Source organism: Galeopterus variegatus, unplaced genomic scaffold (assembly GCF_000696425.1).
Source record: "Galeopterus variegatus unplaced genomic scaffold, G_variegatus-3.0.2 Scaffold236, whole genome shotgun sequence".
Taxonomy (NCBI): domain Eukaryota; kingdom Metazoa; phylum Chordata; class Mammalia; order Dermoptera; family Cynocephalidae; genus Galeopterus; species Galeopterus variegatus.
In genome coordinates, this window is record NW_007726347.1 from 122,406 (window position 1) to 139,495 (window position 17,090).

The 17,090-nt window shown below is 38.1% G+C and overlaps 1 protein-coding gene across 1 annotated transcript in view; it reads left to right on the plus strand.

Moving 5' to 3' along the window:
* SSH2 (slingshot protein phosphatase 2) overlaps positions 1-17,090 on the plus strand; it is a 111,986-nt gene that overhangs the window by 73,779 nt on the left and 21,117 nt on the right. The window contains exons 9-10 of the mRNA XM_008566337.1: positions 12,096-12,142; positions 15,899-16,045. Of these exons, the coding sequence (XP_008564559.1) occupies positions 12,096-12,142; positions 15,899-16,045 (194 nt within the window). The remainder of the gene's footprint in view (positions 1-12,095; positions 12,143-15,898; positions 16,046-17,090) is intronic.

A 17,090-nucleotide genomic window follows, 5' to 3' on the forward strand; every position in this document is an offset into this window, starting at 1 on the left:
TCTGCAGTGTACTGCACAGAGATCTGTTTATTTAGAAAGATGTCCAGGTGGTATGGAGAGGAACGGTATATAACATAGTTTAAAGAAAACCTGCAGTGAGAAGAGAGGATTGATTGGTGGAAAGCCAGGGTCTGTCTAGAAAAATAGGTTATTCCACATCCTCGTGAGTGTACTACTTCTCTGAGCTGGAAGCCTTTGCCCAACCAAATTTCAATATCAGCAGCTCTCCTGGAGGCTGTTCAATTTGGCTGAGAAAAAGCTAGATGTGAACAGAGAGACCCTTTGCAGAAAAACAGGCAGCTTTCTTAGTTAAACAAGGGAAACATGAGAATATTGGGCACACAACCAATAAGTTTGCTTATGAATAAAAAAAGTAGTCAGAGTTTTTACTGATAATTATCTTTTTTAAGATTTGACATTACATACCTTTATAGAATATTGTTCCCTTTTCAAAGAAAAATTCAGCCTCAGATAGGTTACTTTTACCGTAGGTGCGAAGAAATGGAGGGTATGTGAATAGATGAGACAGTAATCAAATGCAATATTTTAATCATATTCATTATTTTTGTCCCTGAACTGGAGATGAATGGCATAAAATTCTCTTGGAAGGAAAAGTTAATAAAGAGCTTATGCCTGGTTACCACAGTAATGTGACTTACACCACCGAGGCTATAATTATGGTACTATAAATCAGTGAACATGTGTGAAGTGAAGATATGGACAGGGATACCAGTCCTTGCTGATTATGTCAAGTTGTATTTATCTTAGTAGAACCTCCAGTACAATCCTTACTTGCTATTAATGTGTTCTCTTCTATTTTGCTTGGAACAGTTGGACCCCAGCAAGGCTATTTACTGAGGATAACATTTGAAATGTTACATGGGTCTTTCAGCCAGTATACAGTGCAGAGGAATCAGAGTAAAAGAGTGAAACTTAAAGATGTATTATAGTCCCAAGATTTCATTTTACACTTCAGTAAGATTAGAATATGTTTTACAGGGCCAGCCTGTGGCTCACTCGGTAGAGTGCGGTGCTGATAACACCAAGGCCACGGGTTCGGATCCTATATAGGGATGGCCGGTTTGCTCACTGGCTGAGCGTGGTGCTGACAACACCAAGCCAAGGGTTGAGATCCCCTTACCGGTCATCTTTATAAAAAAAAAAAAGAATATGTTTTACATAATTACAGAACATAGTGGAAAGCCTCATAGAATTATGTCATTGTAATCCTGAAAAGCATGGGGGTAAAAAAAAGATGGGGTCTGTAGAGGGCCATGGGGAAAATATGCATGGCATTTGTATTGAGGACAGAAAAGTAATCATACCAAATTGAATCCAGTTCTTTCGTGTTGAATTTGAAGCAGTCCTAACCACAGCCCGCATCATTTTATATGGGCTTCACTGTGTTCATAATCAGTGCCGTTAATTTATTTTGCCTCTGGATAGGTGCTACTTCAGATTGTTACATTAAATTCTCTCTGGACAGGTAGATGTAGACTGTGAACTTTTCCTATCATATCAGGGTTATTTCCATCTTACTAGACAGAGTTCCACAGAGGATTTAGGTTGCTAAATTAAGAAGTGAGGTGGTCACATTTCCCTGGCTCAAGTTTATCCACTTGATCCTTTTTGTTTGGCATCTCTCTCCTTGAAGTCTTTTGTAGTTCTTGCCTACTTCTTTGGTGTGGGGGCTAGTTTTCTAAGGTTGAACACAGCTCTCCCATATTTTTTTAAAAACAAGTCAGTCGAGCCCTGGTATGTAGAAAAAGTCAGTTGCCTATCGCTTACTGACCTTTTGCTGAATGGAATGTCTGCACAGTACCCTTGAGATCTCCCAGTTTAACAGCCAAATTACAGATCACTTGTAATATGAGATAGTGCTTATATAACAGTTGACAATTTTCAGAGTACTTCATTTACTTTACTTATCTCATTTGATAATTCATTCACCAAACATTTATTGATCCTTTTTATTGTGCCAGGCATGAGAATATGTATTTGTACAGTTTGATCTAATTCTAGGAGAGAGTGATGAACTGTATCAGGTAGATACTCAGAGATGGCCAGTGGAATGAGGATACAGCAGTGACCCCTAGATTAGACAATTAGGAGAGGTCATTAGTAACATAAGCAAGAGTGGTGAGGCCAGAGGCCAGAGTGCTGTGGGTTGAAACACATGGAAAATGAGGAAATAGAGAAAGTAATAGACTATATTTCCATGAATTTGGACTATGAAGGGAATGAGGAAAAGACGATGTCTAGAGGAGGATTCTGGATGGAGAGACGATTTTTCCATTTTAAAATGGTAGAAGCTTTATGTGTATAACTTGAGGGAAAGGTACCCATTAAATTTGTGGGACTGGAGTGGAAAGGGTGTTTCATTTTACGGATAAAGAAAGTGAAGACAGAGAGGATAAGCAGTTTTCCCTATGCCCCATAGTATAAAGGGGAATTGGAACTTGAACCCAAGTCTTCTAATGCTAAATTCTATTTAATGTATCTAATTCCGAAATACGTAAACTCTTACTTTAAAATGTTTGCCTTATCAAAAGATATGAACAAATAGCTCAAAGATAGAAAATGGGGCTTTAAACATTGAAAAGTTCCTCAGTTTTACTAATAAGAGATGCAAATTGAAACTACACTGTGATAATATTTCACATCTATCAGATTGGCAAAATACCAGATATCAAAATTCTGAAGTTTAACCACACATATTGTTGACAAGGCTGTGGGGAAAGTGGCACTCATGCATTGCTGGTGAAAATGCAGAATTGTTTCAACCTCTGTGAAGGGGAATTCAGCAGTGTCTAACAAAACTGCATGTAATCTTTGACCCAGCAATCTTGCTTCCACAAATATGAAAGATCATTCATATGAGACTAGTTGAATAAACTATTGATATTACTACCCAATGAAGTACTATGCAGATGTAAGAAAGAATGAAGAAGATCTCTATCAAACTGTTATATGGAGTGTTTTTGAGGATATGTTATTGTAAAGTGAAAAAAGCAAAGAGCAAAAAATTATATGTAATATTTTTGTTTGTGAATTGGTAATTGAGTAAAAAATGGTAAAAAGTATATATTTGTTTATATTCTTTCAAAATAGAACATAAGTAGAATAAATCAGAAGCTAATGAAAATGTTACCCATGGGAATTGAAGAAATGGGGTGGGAGTGAGACTTGTAAGTTTACTTTTTAATAAACTTTTGACTTTCAATCATCTAAAATTTTGTATACTCAAAAAAATTAAATCAAGAATAATGGAAAAAGCACACAGAAAAATTGAATACAGACAGGAGCAAATTCACACACATGTATATAAAATTGATAACCTTATAGAAAAAAATTAATTCAAATAACTTTTAAGCACTGTAATCTGATTATTCCTATTAATAAGATATAACAAGGAGAAAAAGAACTACAAAGAACATTTGAACTTAATAGATTTTGTTGTTAGTTGTGGTATTGGTATAATAATGTTGAATCTATTTTGTAAGTAGTACAAATGAGGTGTTGGGAACCAAGGTTCCACTGTGAATTAGGGAGTGCAAATGATGGGGGAAGGACAGAAAGATAAGGAAGAACCCTGTGGTGCTGAATTTGAACTGGAGATAGCAATATAAATTCTACTTTTTAAGAAATATTTCCCATGTCCACTGAAAAGTTTTGGAAGCAGTGACACCTTGTAGTTATCTGCATACTTAATCAATGCCTAGATCTTGACTACAGAATATCATTCTTCACTAAGAAACTGGGACTTATTGGGGAAATGTCTGATTCCGCTCACAAAGTAAATCAGGAACAGAAAAGCAAGGAATTGCTGAAACACTAATGGGGTCATATTAGAAGGAGCCAGCTTAAAGAGATTCCCAGTGGCCAAATCCAGGACAATCTGAATGTCAAAAATAAATAAATGATGATGATGGTCTATAACATACTAAATACAAAAAGAATCCAAGAGTCCATAGTGACACTCAGAAAAAGGTGTGGAAGGATTGGTTAGATTAAGATTACTTTTATAGAAGAATGCTAGCTAACATGCAGAAAGAATGAACAAATTAGAAAAGCATCGTTTTGTAGCCTCCAGTGAAATAATCAATTTGGGCAAGATCAGCAATTGATCCTGAAACCATAGGGTAAAAGTTTTTGTGCAACGGGGTATTCACACAGCTTCAAAGATTACTGATACACATAGATTAATAATTAATCATAAAGAAACCTTTACAGTAGAAGGTTATAGCAGACACAAAGTTACTTTGACAAAGCATTCAAACTCATCATGACAAGTAATGGAGCAAACTGACTTGACATGATGCAGTAGGATGTATACAACATCACGCTTATAACATTCTTGCCAAAAAATGTTTGACCTGAATCTAATCAACAGGAAATAATCAGACAAATCCAAATTGTGGGAAGTTCTGCAAGATAACAGACCTGGAATCTACAAAAAATGTCAGTATCGTGAAAGACCAAAAGAAAAGAAAAAAGGAGTGGACTGTTTTAGATTAAAGGAAATAAAGGATACAGACATGGCAACTAAGTGTACTGTATGCCCCTTAATTGAGTGAATATAAAGGACATTTTGGAATTACTGCGGCAAGATGGACTAGAGGTGCTCAACACAAAATCCTCCCCAGAACAAGGAATGGACAGCTAAGTGTGGGATAGAGCAAATGGAAGAGCATGGGACGGCAGCATGAGCATGCGACGGCAGCACAAGCATGGGACAGCAGCACAAGCCTGGTGAGAACCCCGTTGAGCACAAAAACCAAGCAGGGTGGAGTAGAGAGAAAGAGGCACATGGCTTAAGCTACCACCATGTCTCTAATACCAGGATCAGCACAGGAGGAGTTCTCTTTTGTAGTGAAAAGAATCTCCCTGGCTGTGAGCACTTTCCAGTGGTAACCCTCCTCTTGTTTATGTCCCAGCCCGCCCATACTACCACTGCAGTTGCCTGTGCCATTGTCTAGTCCCAGAGCTGTGGCCCCTCTCCCTGCACAGGAGTTTATCCTGTGCAATGCACCCCACCACAGCCGACAGCACCCATGCAGCCCTTCCTGGCTGCCCATGTGGGGCCAGCCGCCCAGCCACCCATGCAGCCCCAGTTGCCCATATGGCCCCAGCCGCAGATGCAGCCACTGGTGCTCCACAGAACTACTGAGTCTACCCAGAACTCCTGAGACTACTGAGTCTACCCAAAACCAAAACTAAAACACCCCACCCAATGGGCAATAAAAAACAAATTTATAGGAGAGAGTATCCTCAAAAGCCAACCCAAAGTAATAGAAGAAGCAACCGCTACACCACATGACCAGGCATCAATGTAGGGATACTAGAAATTTTTTTTAAAAAACCCAAAACAAAATATGACATCAAAGGAATACTATAATTCTAAAATATCAGACCTGAAACAACAGGAAACCCAAGAAATATCTGAAAAAGAATTCCAAGCAATAATCTTAAAGAAAATCAGTGAGATACAAGAAGACTCAGACAAAACGAGAAAAACAATCCAGGACATGAAGGAAGAAACTTGCACAGAGATAAATACCATAAAAAAGAATGGGCAAGGGCCAGCCCATGGCTCACTTGGGAGAGTGTGGTGCTGACAACACCAAGTCAAGGGTTAAGATCCCCTTACCAGTCATCTTTAAAAAAAAAAAATGTGACAGAACTCCTGGAACTCAAAGATTCATTCAACAAAATAAAAACTACAATCCAGAGCTTAAGCAACAGGCTAGAGCAAGCAGAAAAAGAATTTTTTAAAAAATGAAGAAAATCTACAAGAGCTATCAGAAACCTTAAGAACACAAACATCTGAATCATGGGTGTTCTGGAAGGGGAGGAGAAAGGAAAAGGCATTGAAAACATTCAACAAAATAATAGTACAAAAATTCCCAGGTATTAGTAGAGATACAGACTTCCAGATCCAAGAGGCTCAAAGATCCCCAAACAGATTCAGTCCAAAAAGGTTCTTTCTAAGACATGTTACAGTCAAGCTGTCAAAAGTCAAAGACAGAGAGAATCCTAAAAGCAGCAAGAGAAAAGCATCAAGTCACATATAAGGGAGTCCTCATCAGACCAACAGGAGTCTTCTCAGCAGAAGAGAATGGGATGATATATTTGAAGTACTAAAAGAAAATACTGTCAGCCAAGAATTCTATACCCAGCAAGACTGTCTTTCAGAAATGAAGGGGAAATAGTGTATTTTCCAGGGGGGGGAAAAAAAAAAAAAACCGCAGGAGTTTACCACCACATGACCAGCTCTGTAAGAAATCCTGAAAAGAATCCTGCAAATGGAACCCAAAAAATGATAATCACCACCATGAATACACAGAAAGAATAAACCCCACTGGTAGAGCAGATATGCAAATGAGAAAGACAAACTATATATACCATCTCAAAAAACCAACAAACACCAAAGACGATAAATAAAAGAGAAAGAAAGGAACAAAAGATATTTAAAACAAGCATACAAAAGCAATTTAATGCCAGGAGTAAAATAGTACCTTTCAATAACAACCCTAAATGTAAATGGATTGAATTCCCTACTCAAAAGACAGAACTGGTTGACTGAACAAAAAAACTAGACCCAACTTGGGGCAAGCCTGTGGCTCATTCAGGAGGGTGTGGTTCTGATAACACCAAGGCCACGGGTTCAGATCCCTATATAGGGATGGCCGGTTAGCTCATTTGGGAGAGTGTAGTGCTGACAACACCAAGTCAAGGGTTAAAAATCCCCTTACCAGTCATCTTTAAAAAAAAAAAACAAAAACAAAAAGACCAGACCCAACTTTACACTGCCTACAAGAAACCCACCTCACATGTATGGAATCACACAGACTAATAGTGAAGGGATGGAAAAGCATATACTATACACGTGGAAACAAAAAATGAGCATGAGTAGCTATTCTTATATCAGATAAACTAGATTTTAAACCAAAAACTATAGAAAGAGACAAAGAAGGGCATTATATAAAGATAAAGGGATCTACCCACCAAGAAGACATAACAGTCGTAAAAATGTGTGCACCCAACTTTGGAGCACCCAGCTACATAAAGCAAACACTATTAGACTTAAAGACAGAGATAGACTCCAATACAATAATATTTAGGGACCTCAACACCCCTCTATTAACATTGGAGAGATAACTTAGGCAAGAAATCAACAGAGAAACACAGGATTTAAACTACACCTTAAACCAATTGGACTTTGCAGACATCTACAAAACATTTCATCCAACAACAACAGAATATACATTCTTATCAGCACATGGAACATTCTCCAAGATAGGTCACAAGTTAGGTGACAAATCAAGTCTCAGTAAATTTTTAGAAACTGAAATCATTTCAAGTGTCTTTTCAGACCATAATGGTTTAAAACTAGCAATCAATAACAAGTGAATTTTTGGAAACCATACAAATATATGGAAATGAACATGCTCCTGAAGAACCTATGTGCCAAAGAAGGAATTAAACAAATTTTTAAATTTCTTGAAACTAATGATAGTAGAGACACATCATATCAAAACCTATGGGATGCCGCATAAGCAGTTCTAAGAGGGAAGTTTATTGCAATAAATGCTTATATCAAAAGAATAGACAGACTTTAGATAAACAAGCTAATATTAAAACTGAGGTTAAAAAGCTAGAAAAACAAGAACAATCCAATCCCAAAATGAGTAGACAGAAAGAAATAATTAAGATCAGAGCAAAACGAAATGAAATAGAGACCAAAGATACAAAATATCAATGAAATAAAAGTTGGTTTTTTGAGAAGATCAACAATATAGACATACCATTAGCCAGACTAAGGAGAGAAAACTCAAATAACAAAAATCGGAAATGAAAAAGGAGACATCACAACTCATACCACAGAAATGCAAATAATCATTAGCAACTATTATGAACAATTATACACCAAGAAGTTTGAAAACCGGGAAGAACTGGAAAAATTTCTGGATGCAGACAAACTACTAAGACTGAACCAGGAAGAAACAAAAAACATGAACAGACCAATAACGAGCAGTGAGACTGAAGTGGTAATCAGCAGTCTCCCAACAAAGAAAAGCCCAGGACTGGATTGTTGAATTCTTCCAAACATTTAAAGAGGAATTAATACCAATTCTTTTCAAACTATTCCAAAATATTGAAACACAGGCCAACTTCCAAACTCATTCTTTGAGGCCAGCATCACCCCCAAACCAAAATCAGACAAAGGTAAATCAAGAAAAGAAAACTGCAGGTCAGTATCCTTGGTGAACATAGACACAAAAATCCTGAGCAAAGCATTAACAAGTAGAATACATTGAAAAGATTATACATCGTGATTAAGTGGGATTCATCTCAGGGATACAAGGATGGTTCAACCTATGTAAGTCAATAAATGTAATACACTGCATCAACAAAATTAAGGACAAAAGCCATATGATCATCTTAATAGAGGCAGAAAAAGCACTTGACAAAATTCAACATCCCTTCATGATAAAGATTCCCAACAAATTAAGTATAGAAGGAAAGTATCTCAACACAATAAAAGCCATATACAACAAATACACCACCAATGTCATCCTGAATGTGAAAAGCTGAAAGCTTTTCCTTTAAGAACAGAAAGAAGATAAGGATGCCCACTCTCACCATTCCTGTTTAACATAGTTTTGCAAGTACTTTCCAGAGCAATCAAGCAAGAGAAAGAAATAAAAGGCATCCAAATTGGAAAAGATGAAATCAGATTGTCCTTGTTTGCAGATGACATGATCCTATATATGAAAAACCCTAAGGACTCTACCAAAAAACTCTTAGGGCTGATAAATGAATTCAGTAACATTGCAGAATGCAAAATCAGTATGCAAAAACCACTTGCATTTTTATACTGCAACAATGAACTAGCAGAAAAATCAAAAAAGCAAGCCCGTTTACAGTAACTACCAAAAATATAAAATACCTAGGAATAGGGCCGGCCCGGTGGCGCATTGGAGGGTGTGCCGCTTGGGAGCATGGCGGCGCTCCTGCCGAGGGTTCGGATCCCATGTGGTGACCGGTTCCCGCTCACTGGCTGAGCGTGGCGCGGGCGCAACACCGAGGGTTGCGATCCCGTTGCCGGTCCCCGGTACGGGCGCGACACCGAGGGTTGCGATCCCGTACTGGTTGGTAAAAAAGACAAAAAGGGGAAAAAAAAAATACCTAGGAATAAATTTAACCAAGGAGGTGAAAGATTTGTACAATGGGAACTACAAATCACTGCTGAAAGAAATTTAAGAGGACACCAAAAGATGGAAAGACATTCCATGTTCATGGATTGGAGTAATTTGTGAAAGTATCCATACTACCCAAAGTAATCTATACGTTCAGTGCCTTCCCTGTCAAAATACCAATGACTTTCTTCACAGAAATAGGAAAAACCATCATAACATTCATATGGAACAACAAGAGACCCCAAATAACCAAAGCAATCCTGAGCAAAAAATAGAAATAAAGCTAGAGGCATAACACTTCCTGATGACTTTAAATTATGCTACGAAGATATAGCAACCAAAACAGCATGGTACTGGTATAAAACAGACACTCAGACCAATGGAACAGAATAGAGAACTCCAAAATCAGTCCACATTCTTACAGCCAACTGATCTTCAACAAAGGTACCAAGAACATACATTGGTGAAAGGACAGCCTCTTCAATAAATGGTGCAGGGAAGACTGGATATCCATATGTGGAAGAATGAAACTAGACCCATACCTCTTACCATGTACCAAAATGAACTCAAATAATTATGCGGTCATTGAACTAAACATTCCCACAGAGGATCCGAATAAGTTGGACAATTCAAAATTATCCCCTTATGATAAATTGACCACACCAACATATGTTCCAAAAGCACCGCTCATGACTAAATATGAGCTGCAGCCTAATGTAAGTTGGCAAATATCATTTACTGGAGATTATATTAATGGCAAGAGAATGGTTGGTATTAATGGGAAATTATATGATTGGGATAAATTAAGTATACAGGAATGAAACCATAGAATTCCCTTTACTTGGTGGTGTCCAGTTTTAAATAAATCATTAAGAATTAGATATTCGGATAAAAATATATGCTGTAAAATTATTAAACCTGCAAAATTAGACCTGAGAGGTAAATGTAACTGGTTTTGTGAGGGATGGTGCTGTGCACAATGACACTTTGACATTTAGATCAAGATTACAGGGCCACAGCCAATGCATAACCTTAAAATGTGCATGATAATGCTGCTCAAATATCCACTGTTCTTTTTACATTTGGCTCCCACCCTGTTAACAGGGTGGATATTAACCACAGCTTGCTAACAGAAAAAGGTCACAAGATAACTTCAAGACAATGAAGGGATGGTTCACATCTTATAACCTGATTCCAGGAAAAAGAAGCACGAGTTGATCACCTGAGACATGCTGACAAAAGGAAAGGACTGGCTGACCTCTAAAAAAGTTTCCTCCCTGCTTTTTGGACTATTGATTTAAGCTTACTGATACAATAAAAATAGTACCCAAAATCCCCCTGCTAAGCTGTATACCCAAATAAAAGGCCTTGTCTCATGCTCTACTGGGCTCGAGCTGCAACACGCTGACAGCCCACAGAGAGAGAACGTGCATATTGATGCACTGAGGTCTCCGTCTGTGTTTGTTATTTTCGCTGACCCTCCCTCTCCCTTTTCAGGTACCCACCCCTCGCCAAAACTGGACTTCGGCACTCTGTGCCCCACAAATATGTATACTCAATTAAGAATCAATAATTTAAAAAGGACATTTTGGGGACAGTTGTAGAAATTCAGATATGGATAGTGTATTATTGTATTAATGTTGTTTTTCTTTGGTGTGATAATGGTTTAGGGGGAAAAACATATACTGAAAAAAAAAGGAAAGGGGGAGAAAAAGCAAATGTTGCAAAATACTAACAATTGAGGTATCTTCCAGATAATCCATAGAGCCCCCCAAAGTTTGCCATTTATCCCTGTCTTAAATTTTGCGTGTCATGTTTTCATTTGTTTGACGGAAGCTGCTATATCATTCTCTCTCTCTCTCTCTCTCTCTCTCTCTCTCTCACTCTCACTCTCACTCTCTCACACACACACATGCGCGTACGTCCTGGCCCCTAGTGTAATGCACCAGAAAGAGTGTGGGCTTTCAAATCAGATCTAGGTTTTATTCATAATGCTGCTACTTTGTTCATTCAATGTTTACTGAGCTCCTGCCAGGTGCCAGGCACTGTGCAAAATGTGTGGGTTTCCATAGGGAGCAAGAGACTTGATTCCTGCCCTCAAATAGCTTATATCATAGTAGAGGAGATAGTTAGAAAATAAGCATACAAATAAATATGTAAGTGCAAATTGTGATACATGCTATTAAGGGGAAAATCAGATTACTATGATTGATAAGAGAAGACGTCTAACTTAGATTAGAAGATGGTCAAAGGGCCGTGCCCGTGGCGCACTCGGGAGAGTGTGGCGCTGGGGGGCGCAGCAGCGCTCCTGCCACGGGTTCGGATCCTATATAGGGATGACCGGTGCACTCACAGTGCTCACTGGCTGAGCGCGGTGCGGCCGGTCTCAAAAGAGGACAAAAAAAAAAAAAAAGAAGAAGAAGATGGTCAAAGGGCCGTGCCCGTGGCGCACTCGGGAGAGTGTGGCGCTGGGGGGCGCAGCAGCGCTCCTGCCACGGGTTCGGATCCTATATAGGGATGACCGGTGCACTCACAGTGCTCACTGGCTGAGCGCGGTGCGGCCGGTCTCAAAAGAGGACAAAAAAAAAAAAAAAGAAGAAGAAGATGGTCAAAGACACACCTCTCCTACTCCGTGATCTTAAGCAAAAATTATTTTAATTTTATGAGGGTTTTCTTATCTGTAAAAATGAAGATGAAGATAACTTTCTCACTCTATCATTTGTGAGAACTAAATGTGATAACATATGAAGTGCCTGGCACTTAGAGGGCACTGGGTAGACGTTATTAGCCTTGTTTTTAGAAGCTCTATTTCTTCCCTCACAGAACTCCTCTTCCAGTATTGTATTTGCTAGATTTGCTAATGCTACCTAACCTTTATTTTTGGCTCCTCAGGGCTCAGAATGGAATGCCTCCAATTTAGAGGACTTACAGAACCGAGGGTAAGCACAGAGCAATTGTTGACACCCCCATGTGACAGAAGTCCCTGTTTTATCCTTACATTTTTCCATCAAAGAGGTATTAGTTGGTAACTTTAGTCTTAAGAGTTGCTTCTAATCAGGTGTAATGTAATGAAAATGAATCAGCTATTCTCCTACTGTTTCACCTCCCTCCCCCTACCTTCCAAGAAAGATCAGCAGTTTAAATGGAAGGGCTCTCAAAAACAAATGTGCAAGCCTTTGGTGCTGTTTAAAATCAAATGTAGTTTTTGGTTTCTGTTTTTATGTAAGGATACATAGAACTGCATCTTTTGAGAACACATCTTTCACAGAGCTGTTCATTCAACATTTATTGAGCATCTTTTGTTGACCAAGCATAATGCTAGCTGCTAGGGATCCACAGATAAATAATAGTTGGTCCCTATCCTATTATAGTAAGCTGCTTGAAGACTGTAAGTAGGTTATGAATGTAAAATGGACAAACTTCTGAAATTGAAGACAACTTACCTTATATTTTAAAAATTGTCCTGAAGCAGCATGATTATTTAGTTTGATTGTAGCAATTGAGTACAGTGAACATTCAGCAAACAAAAAGCTCCATTCCTCCCTTCTTACCTCTTAGCTAATGCTTACTAAATTTCTTGCTGAACTTCACCTTAGGAAGTCAGATCATCTTAATAAAAGAAGAGAAAATCATGTCTGAAATTTGTCATGCTAACTCTTTATTTTGGACAGAGATAAGACCAGCTAAGACTCAAAGGTGGTGATGGCTGGCTGGTTGGTAGTTGGCTGCCTGTTTTCTCAGCTACAAGTCAGCCTTCTGATTATCTTTACCATTATTAGATGCATACTCCCTACTTTCCCCCCCAAAATAAAAGTATTTTGTAATTGCTAAAATGAACTTGGAGGAGGACTTAAGTCAAATGGTTATACCAAGAATTTCAGGGGCGAAAATCTGGTTGCTTAAGTTAAGATTTGAAAATGAGTAGGGAATCCTCAATCCTGACCAATTTGGAAAACCTAAATTGGTCAGGATTGAGTCTAAAATTATTGAAGTCAGGGACTATCTTAGAGTTTTATACCAAGAGGGTGCTTGGTAAGTGTGAATGAATGATAGATAAATTCACATGTATGTGAGGATGGTGACTTGCCTAATGGCAGATAAAGACAGGAAATCAATTAGTATACTGGGCTGGGAATTCAAAGACCTAGGTTCTAATCCTGTGTCTGCTATTTGCTCTCTTTAGGCCCATAAAGCTTAAATCTAGACAAGTTGTTTACTGATGAGGATCCTTGAAAATTCCCGTGAAGGATGAAGACCCCCTAGTTCAACCAAAATAACATTGTATCTGCTTTATAAGCAGTGATCTGCTTATGATTTCTTTGGAGGTTGGACAGAGTTTTTGTCAACCTCCTAAGTCGTCAAGCTTTAAAAATTCTGTCTTTCTGGGAAACCTAGATATAGTGTTTAGTATGAAATCTGAGATTTGATATAGCAAAGTTTGCCAAACCCATTGTAATCATATCATACACATATACACCCTGACTTTAGAACATAACCCCAGCTGAAGATGAGACCCATCTATTTCATCTTATTAGGCTAAATTATAAAATACAATTGTATCTAGTTGTCTTAAAAGACAGTATGGTTAGATGTCCAGACATCTACTTAGATCTTGTTTCTGAAATTCTGTGGTTCTTAAACTTTAGTATTTGAAAAGTATGGTTCAGGGATCTGTACACAAAACCATGTGTACTGTCCCCATGGATGATTTGTGGGATTTTCAAGTGTAATTTTGACAACAAGGCCATTTCCACCCAATCTACTGACTTTATTTTTTTTTTATTTTTATTTTTTTTTTAAAGATGACCAGTAAGGGGATCTTAACCCTTGACTTGGTGTTGTCAGCGCCATGCTCACCCAGTGAGCTAACTGGCCATACCTGTATGGGATCCGAACCCATGGCCTTGGTGTTATCAGCACCACACTCTCCCGAATGAGCCACGGGCCGGCCCCAATCTACTGACTTTAGAACCAAACTTCAAGTGAAGTGCTGCTCTGTATAGAGTCACTTAGTGCTGAGATGGCAAAGTCTCAAGGAGCACCAATTGCAATTGGCAGTGGCTGCTTGACAGCTCTGTAATGAAAAGGATTAGAAAGCCCTGTCCTGCCTCTTGAGAGATAGTGCCATAATCCACTACTGAGGTATGGGATCGGAGATGGGAGGTTGTTCGTGTTTATTTTAAATAACAGAAATGTGCTTGCCTTTTTTTTCTAACAGTTTTATTAAAACATAATTCATGTACCATACAATTTGTCTATTTAAAATGTACAATCCAGTGGCTTTTAGTATATTCACAGAGTTGTACAGCTATCACCACAATCAATTTAGAACATTTTTCAACCCAGAAAGAAAGGCTGTACCCTTTAGCAGTCATCCCATTTCCCTTCTTCCCCCCGCCCCCAGTCCCTAGAAACCACTAATGTTAATCAACTGACAAATAGTCACTTTGGGACTATTATGAATAATGCTACTATGGTTATTGTATACAAATTTTGGTATGGACTTAGATTTTCATTTCTCTTGGGTTTATACCTAGGAGAGGAATTGCTGGGTTATATGGTAACTATGTTTAACATTTTGGGGAACTGCCAGACCATTTTCCTCAGCAGTTGCATCATTGTACATTCCAGCCATGTGCATGCTTTTTAAACTAAATAATAATAATAATAATAATTTATAGTAATGGGCTTTGATGCTAAGTTAAAACAGATTCAGTTCATGTCTTAGAAAAATTTTGGCCACTTCACCTTAACCACAGAGTTGGTTAGCTATGGCTCTCGCTTTCTGTAGTCATTTGACTTTAGAGATTGGGTTTGTAGAACCCCACATTTGGTTTTGAGAAGGAAGCAGCTTCTGCAGAAAGAAATGAGTGAGTCTATGTTCTGTTGTTAGAGTAAACTCCAGTGATGTCTACGTCCACACAACATTGAGAAACCATAATGTTTGGTAAATTAAACACAAGCATTTATTGAGATTGTGTAGTGAGAAAGATAATAGAAGAAATTTTGATGGAGAAACCCTGTTCTGCAAGCATCTCAGTATGAGAAAACCCTCAGACACATCTGCTGCCATAGCAGCCAGGAATGCTGCCAGATAAAGTTAAGAGAGTTTTAACTTAAATCCAACTTTCCTCTTTCAGCCTTTCCAGCCCTGGTCTCATCTGCCTTCCATGTAGTTTAGAGAGAGTAATAGAGCAAAGCCTAACAATCTGGAATTTAGAAAAATAGGAAGAAATTTTTCCTTTTCTGTTTTTTTCTTGGGGTACATGTCAGTAGTCTGATTTTATACAAATGACATCCAAAGAAGAAATTATATTGCTGATAATTTTAGTGAAAAAGAGAGAAATTGTCAGATTATAGGCCTCAGGTGGATTCTTTTGAGTAAAATATGAGACATATTTTCAAAAAACTATTAGAGATAAGGTTATGTAACTGTAAATGAAAATGTAATTTAGATGTTCAGCATGGCAGATAGCTTTTTGCTTGGTAACTCCTTGGTGCCCACATATGCCTAGGACCCTGTTATATAATTTCTCCACTAAACAAATATAGCCTCTTAGTTTTTTAGCTTTCTTTATTATTTCTGTATTTAATTCAGCCTATGGTGTAAACAAGTTTTAAATAAGAAAAACAGTGCTGGGAATTGGATTTAGCCTGAGTAGTAGAGCGCATATTCTCCCTTGGTTTCCTTGCAGGGTACGGTATATCTTGAATGTCACTCGAGAGATAGATAACTTCTTCCCAGGAGTCTTTGAGTATCATAACATCCGGGTATATGACGAAGAGGCAACAGATCTCCTGGCGTACTGGAATGACACTTACAAATTCATCTCTAAAGCAAAGTGAGTAATAGTCCCGCACACATATTCTGATTTCTCTTTTTCATGCAACACACATGGCTGGGCCATGAGGAATGTAGGTAACTTATTGATGGTACTCAGGAAAAAGGAAGTTCAGAAAAAAGGGGGCTGAGATTTTTTAATCCTAGGCAAAAGACTAGTGACTAAATACTTTTCCTTTAAGTAAAGGAATCCTCTAGAAGAAGGTGACCTCATGTTAACTATTTCCATTGAGCACGAAATTAAAGGAAATAGACTTATGCTGCAGCAAAAGAAATAAAAATGAAAGATCTAGTTCTGAATGAAATTCTTAAATTGCCAATGGAGAGATTTGAAAAATTATTCCAGATAGGTGAAATACTGGGTCCTCCTCTGAAGACAAGGAGAGGAATAGTGAACTTTGGAAATCTTTTCCCATTTTTTTTACTTCACTTTTAGGATACTCTAAATGGTGGAATTTTTTTCTGGCCTTTCTGTCGACGTCTTCCTTAAATTAATTGGCCCTTTTAGTGAAACTATTTAGTATTAGTGTTTGTGTTAATTAGTATCAATATGTCAACACTACATTTTTTAAGTCCCTAGCTAATTCTATTTATTCCTTAAATAGAAGGAAATGTAAATGAACTTGTTAGCCCCATCTCCTTCGGGTAGGACTACATTCAAACTATCCCTGGCAGATGAGAAACTTTCTGGTTTTTTTTTTTTTTTTTTTTTTTTTTTTTTTTCGTTGTGATGAATTGGAAATGACATGCCAATCCAAAGGGGATGGCCCTAATTTATATAGCTGATTTTGGTCAGGCGTTTAGTATTTAGCTGATTTTGTATATAGTATATAGCTGATTTTGGTCAGGCAGTAATTTAGTATTGTGAGAGTTTGTGGTTTTGCTTTTTGTTTTTTTTTTGTTTGTTTTTTTTTTTTTTTTTCCTTTTTGTCTTTTTTCGAGTCCGGCAACAGATCGCAACCCTCAGTGTCACACCCGTACCAGACCGGGACCGGCAACGGGATCGCAACCCTCGGTGTCGCTCCTGCGCCTCGCTCAGCCAGTGA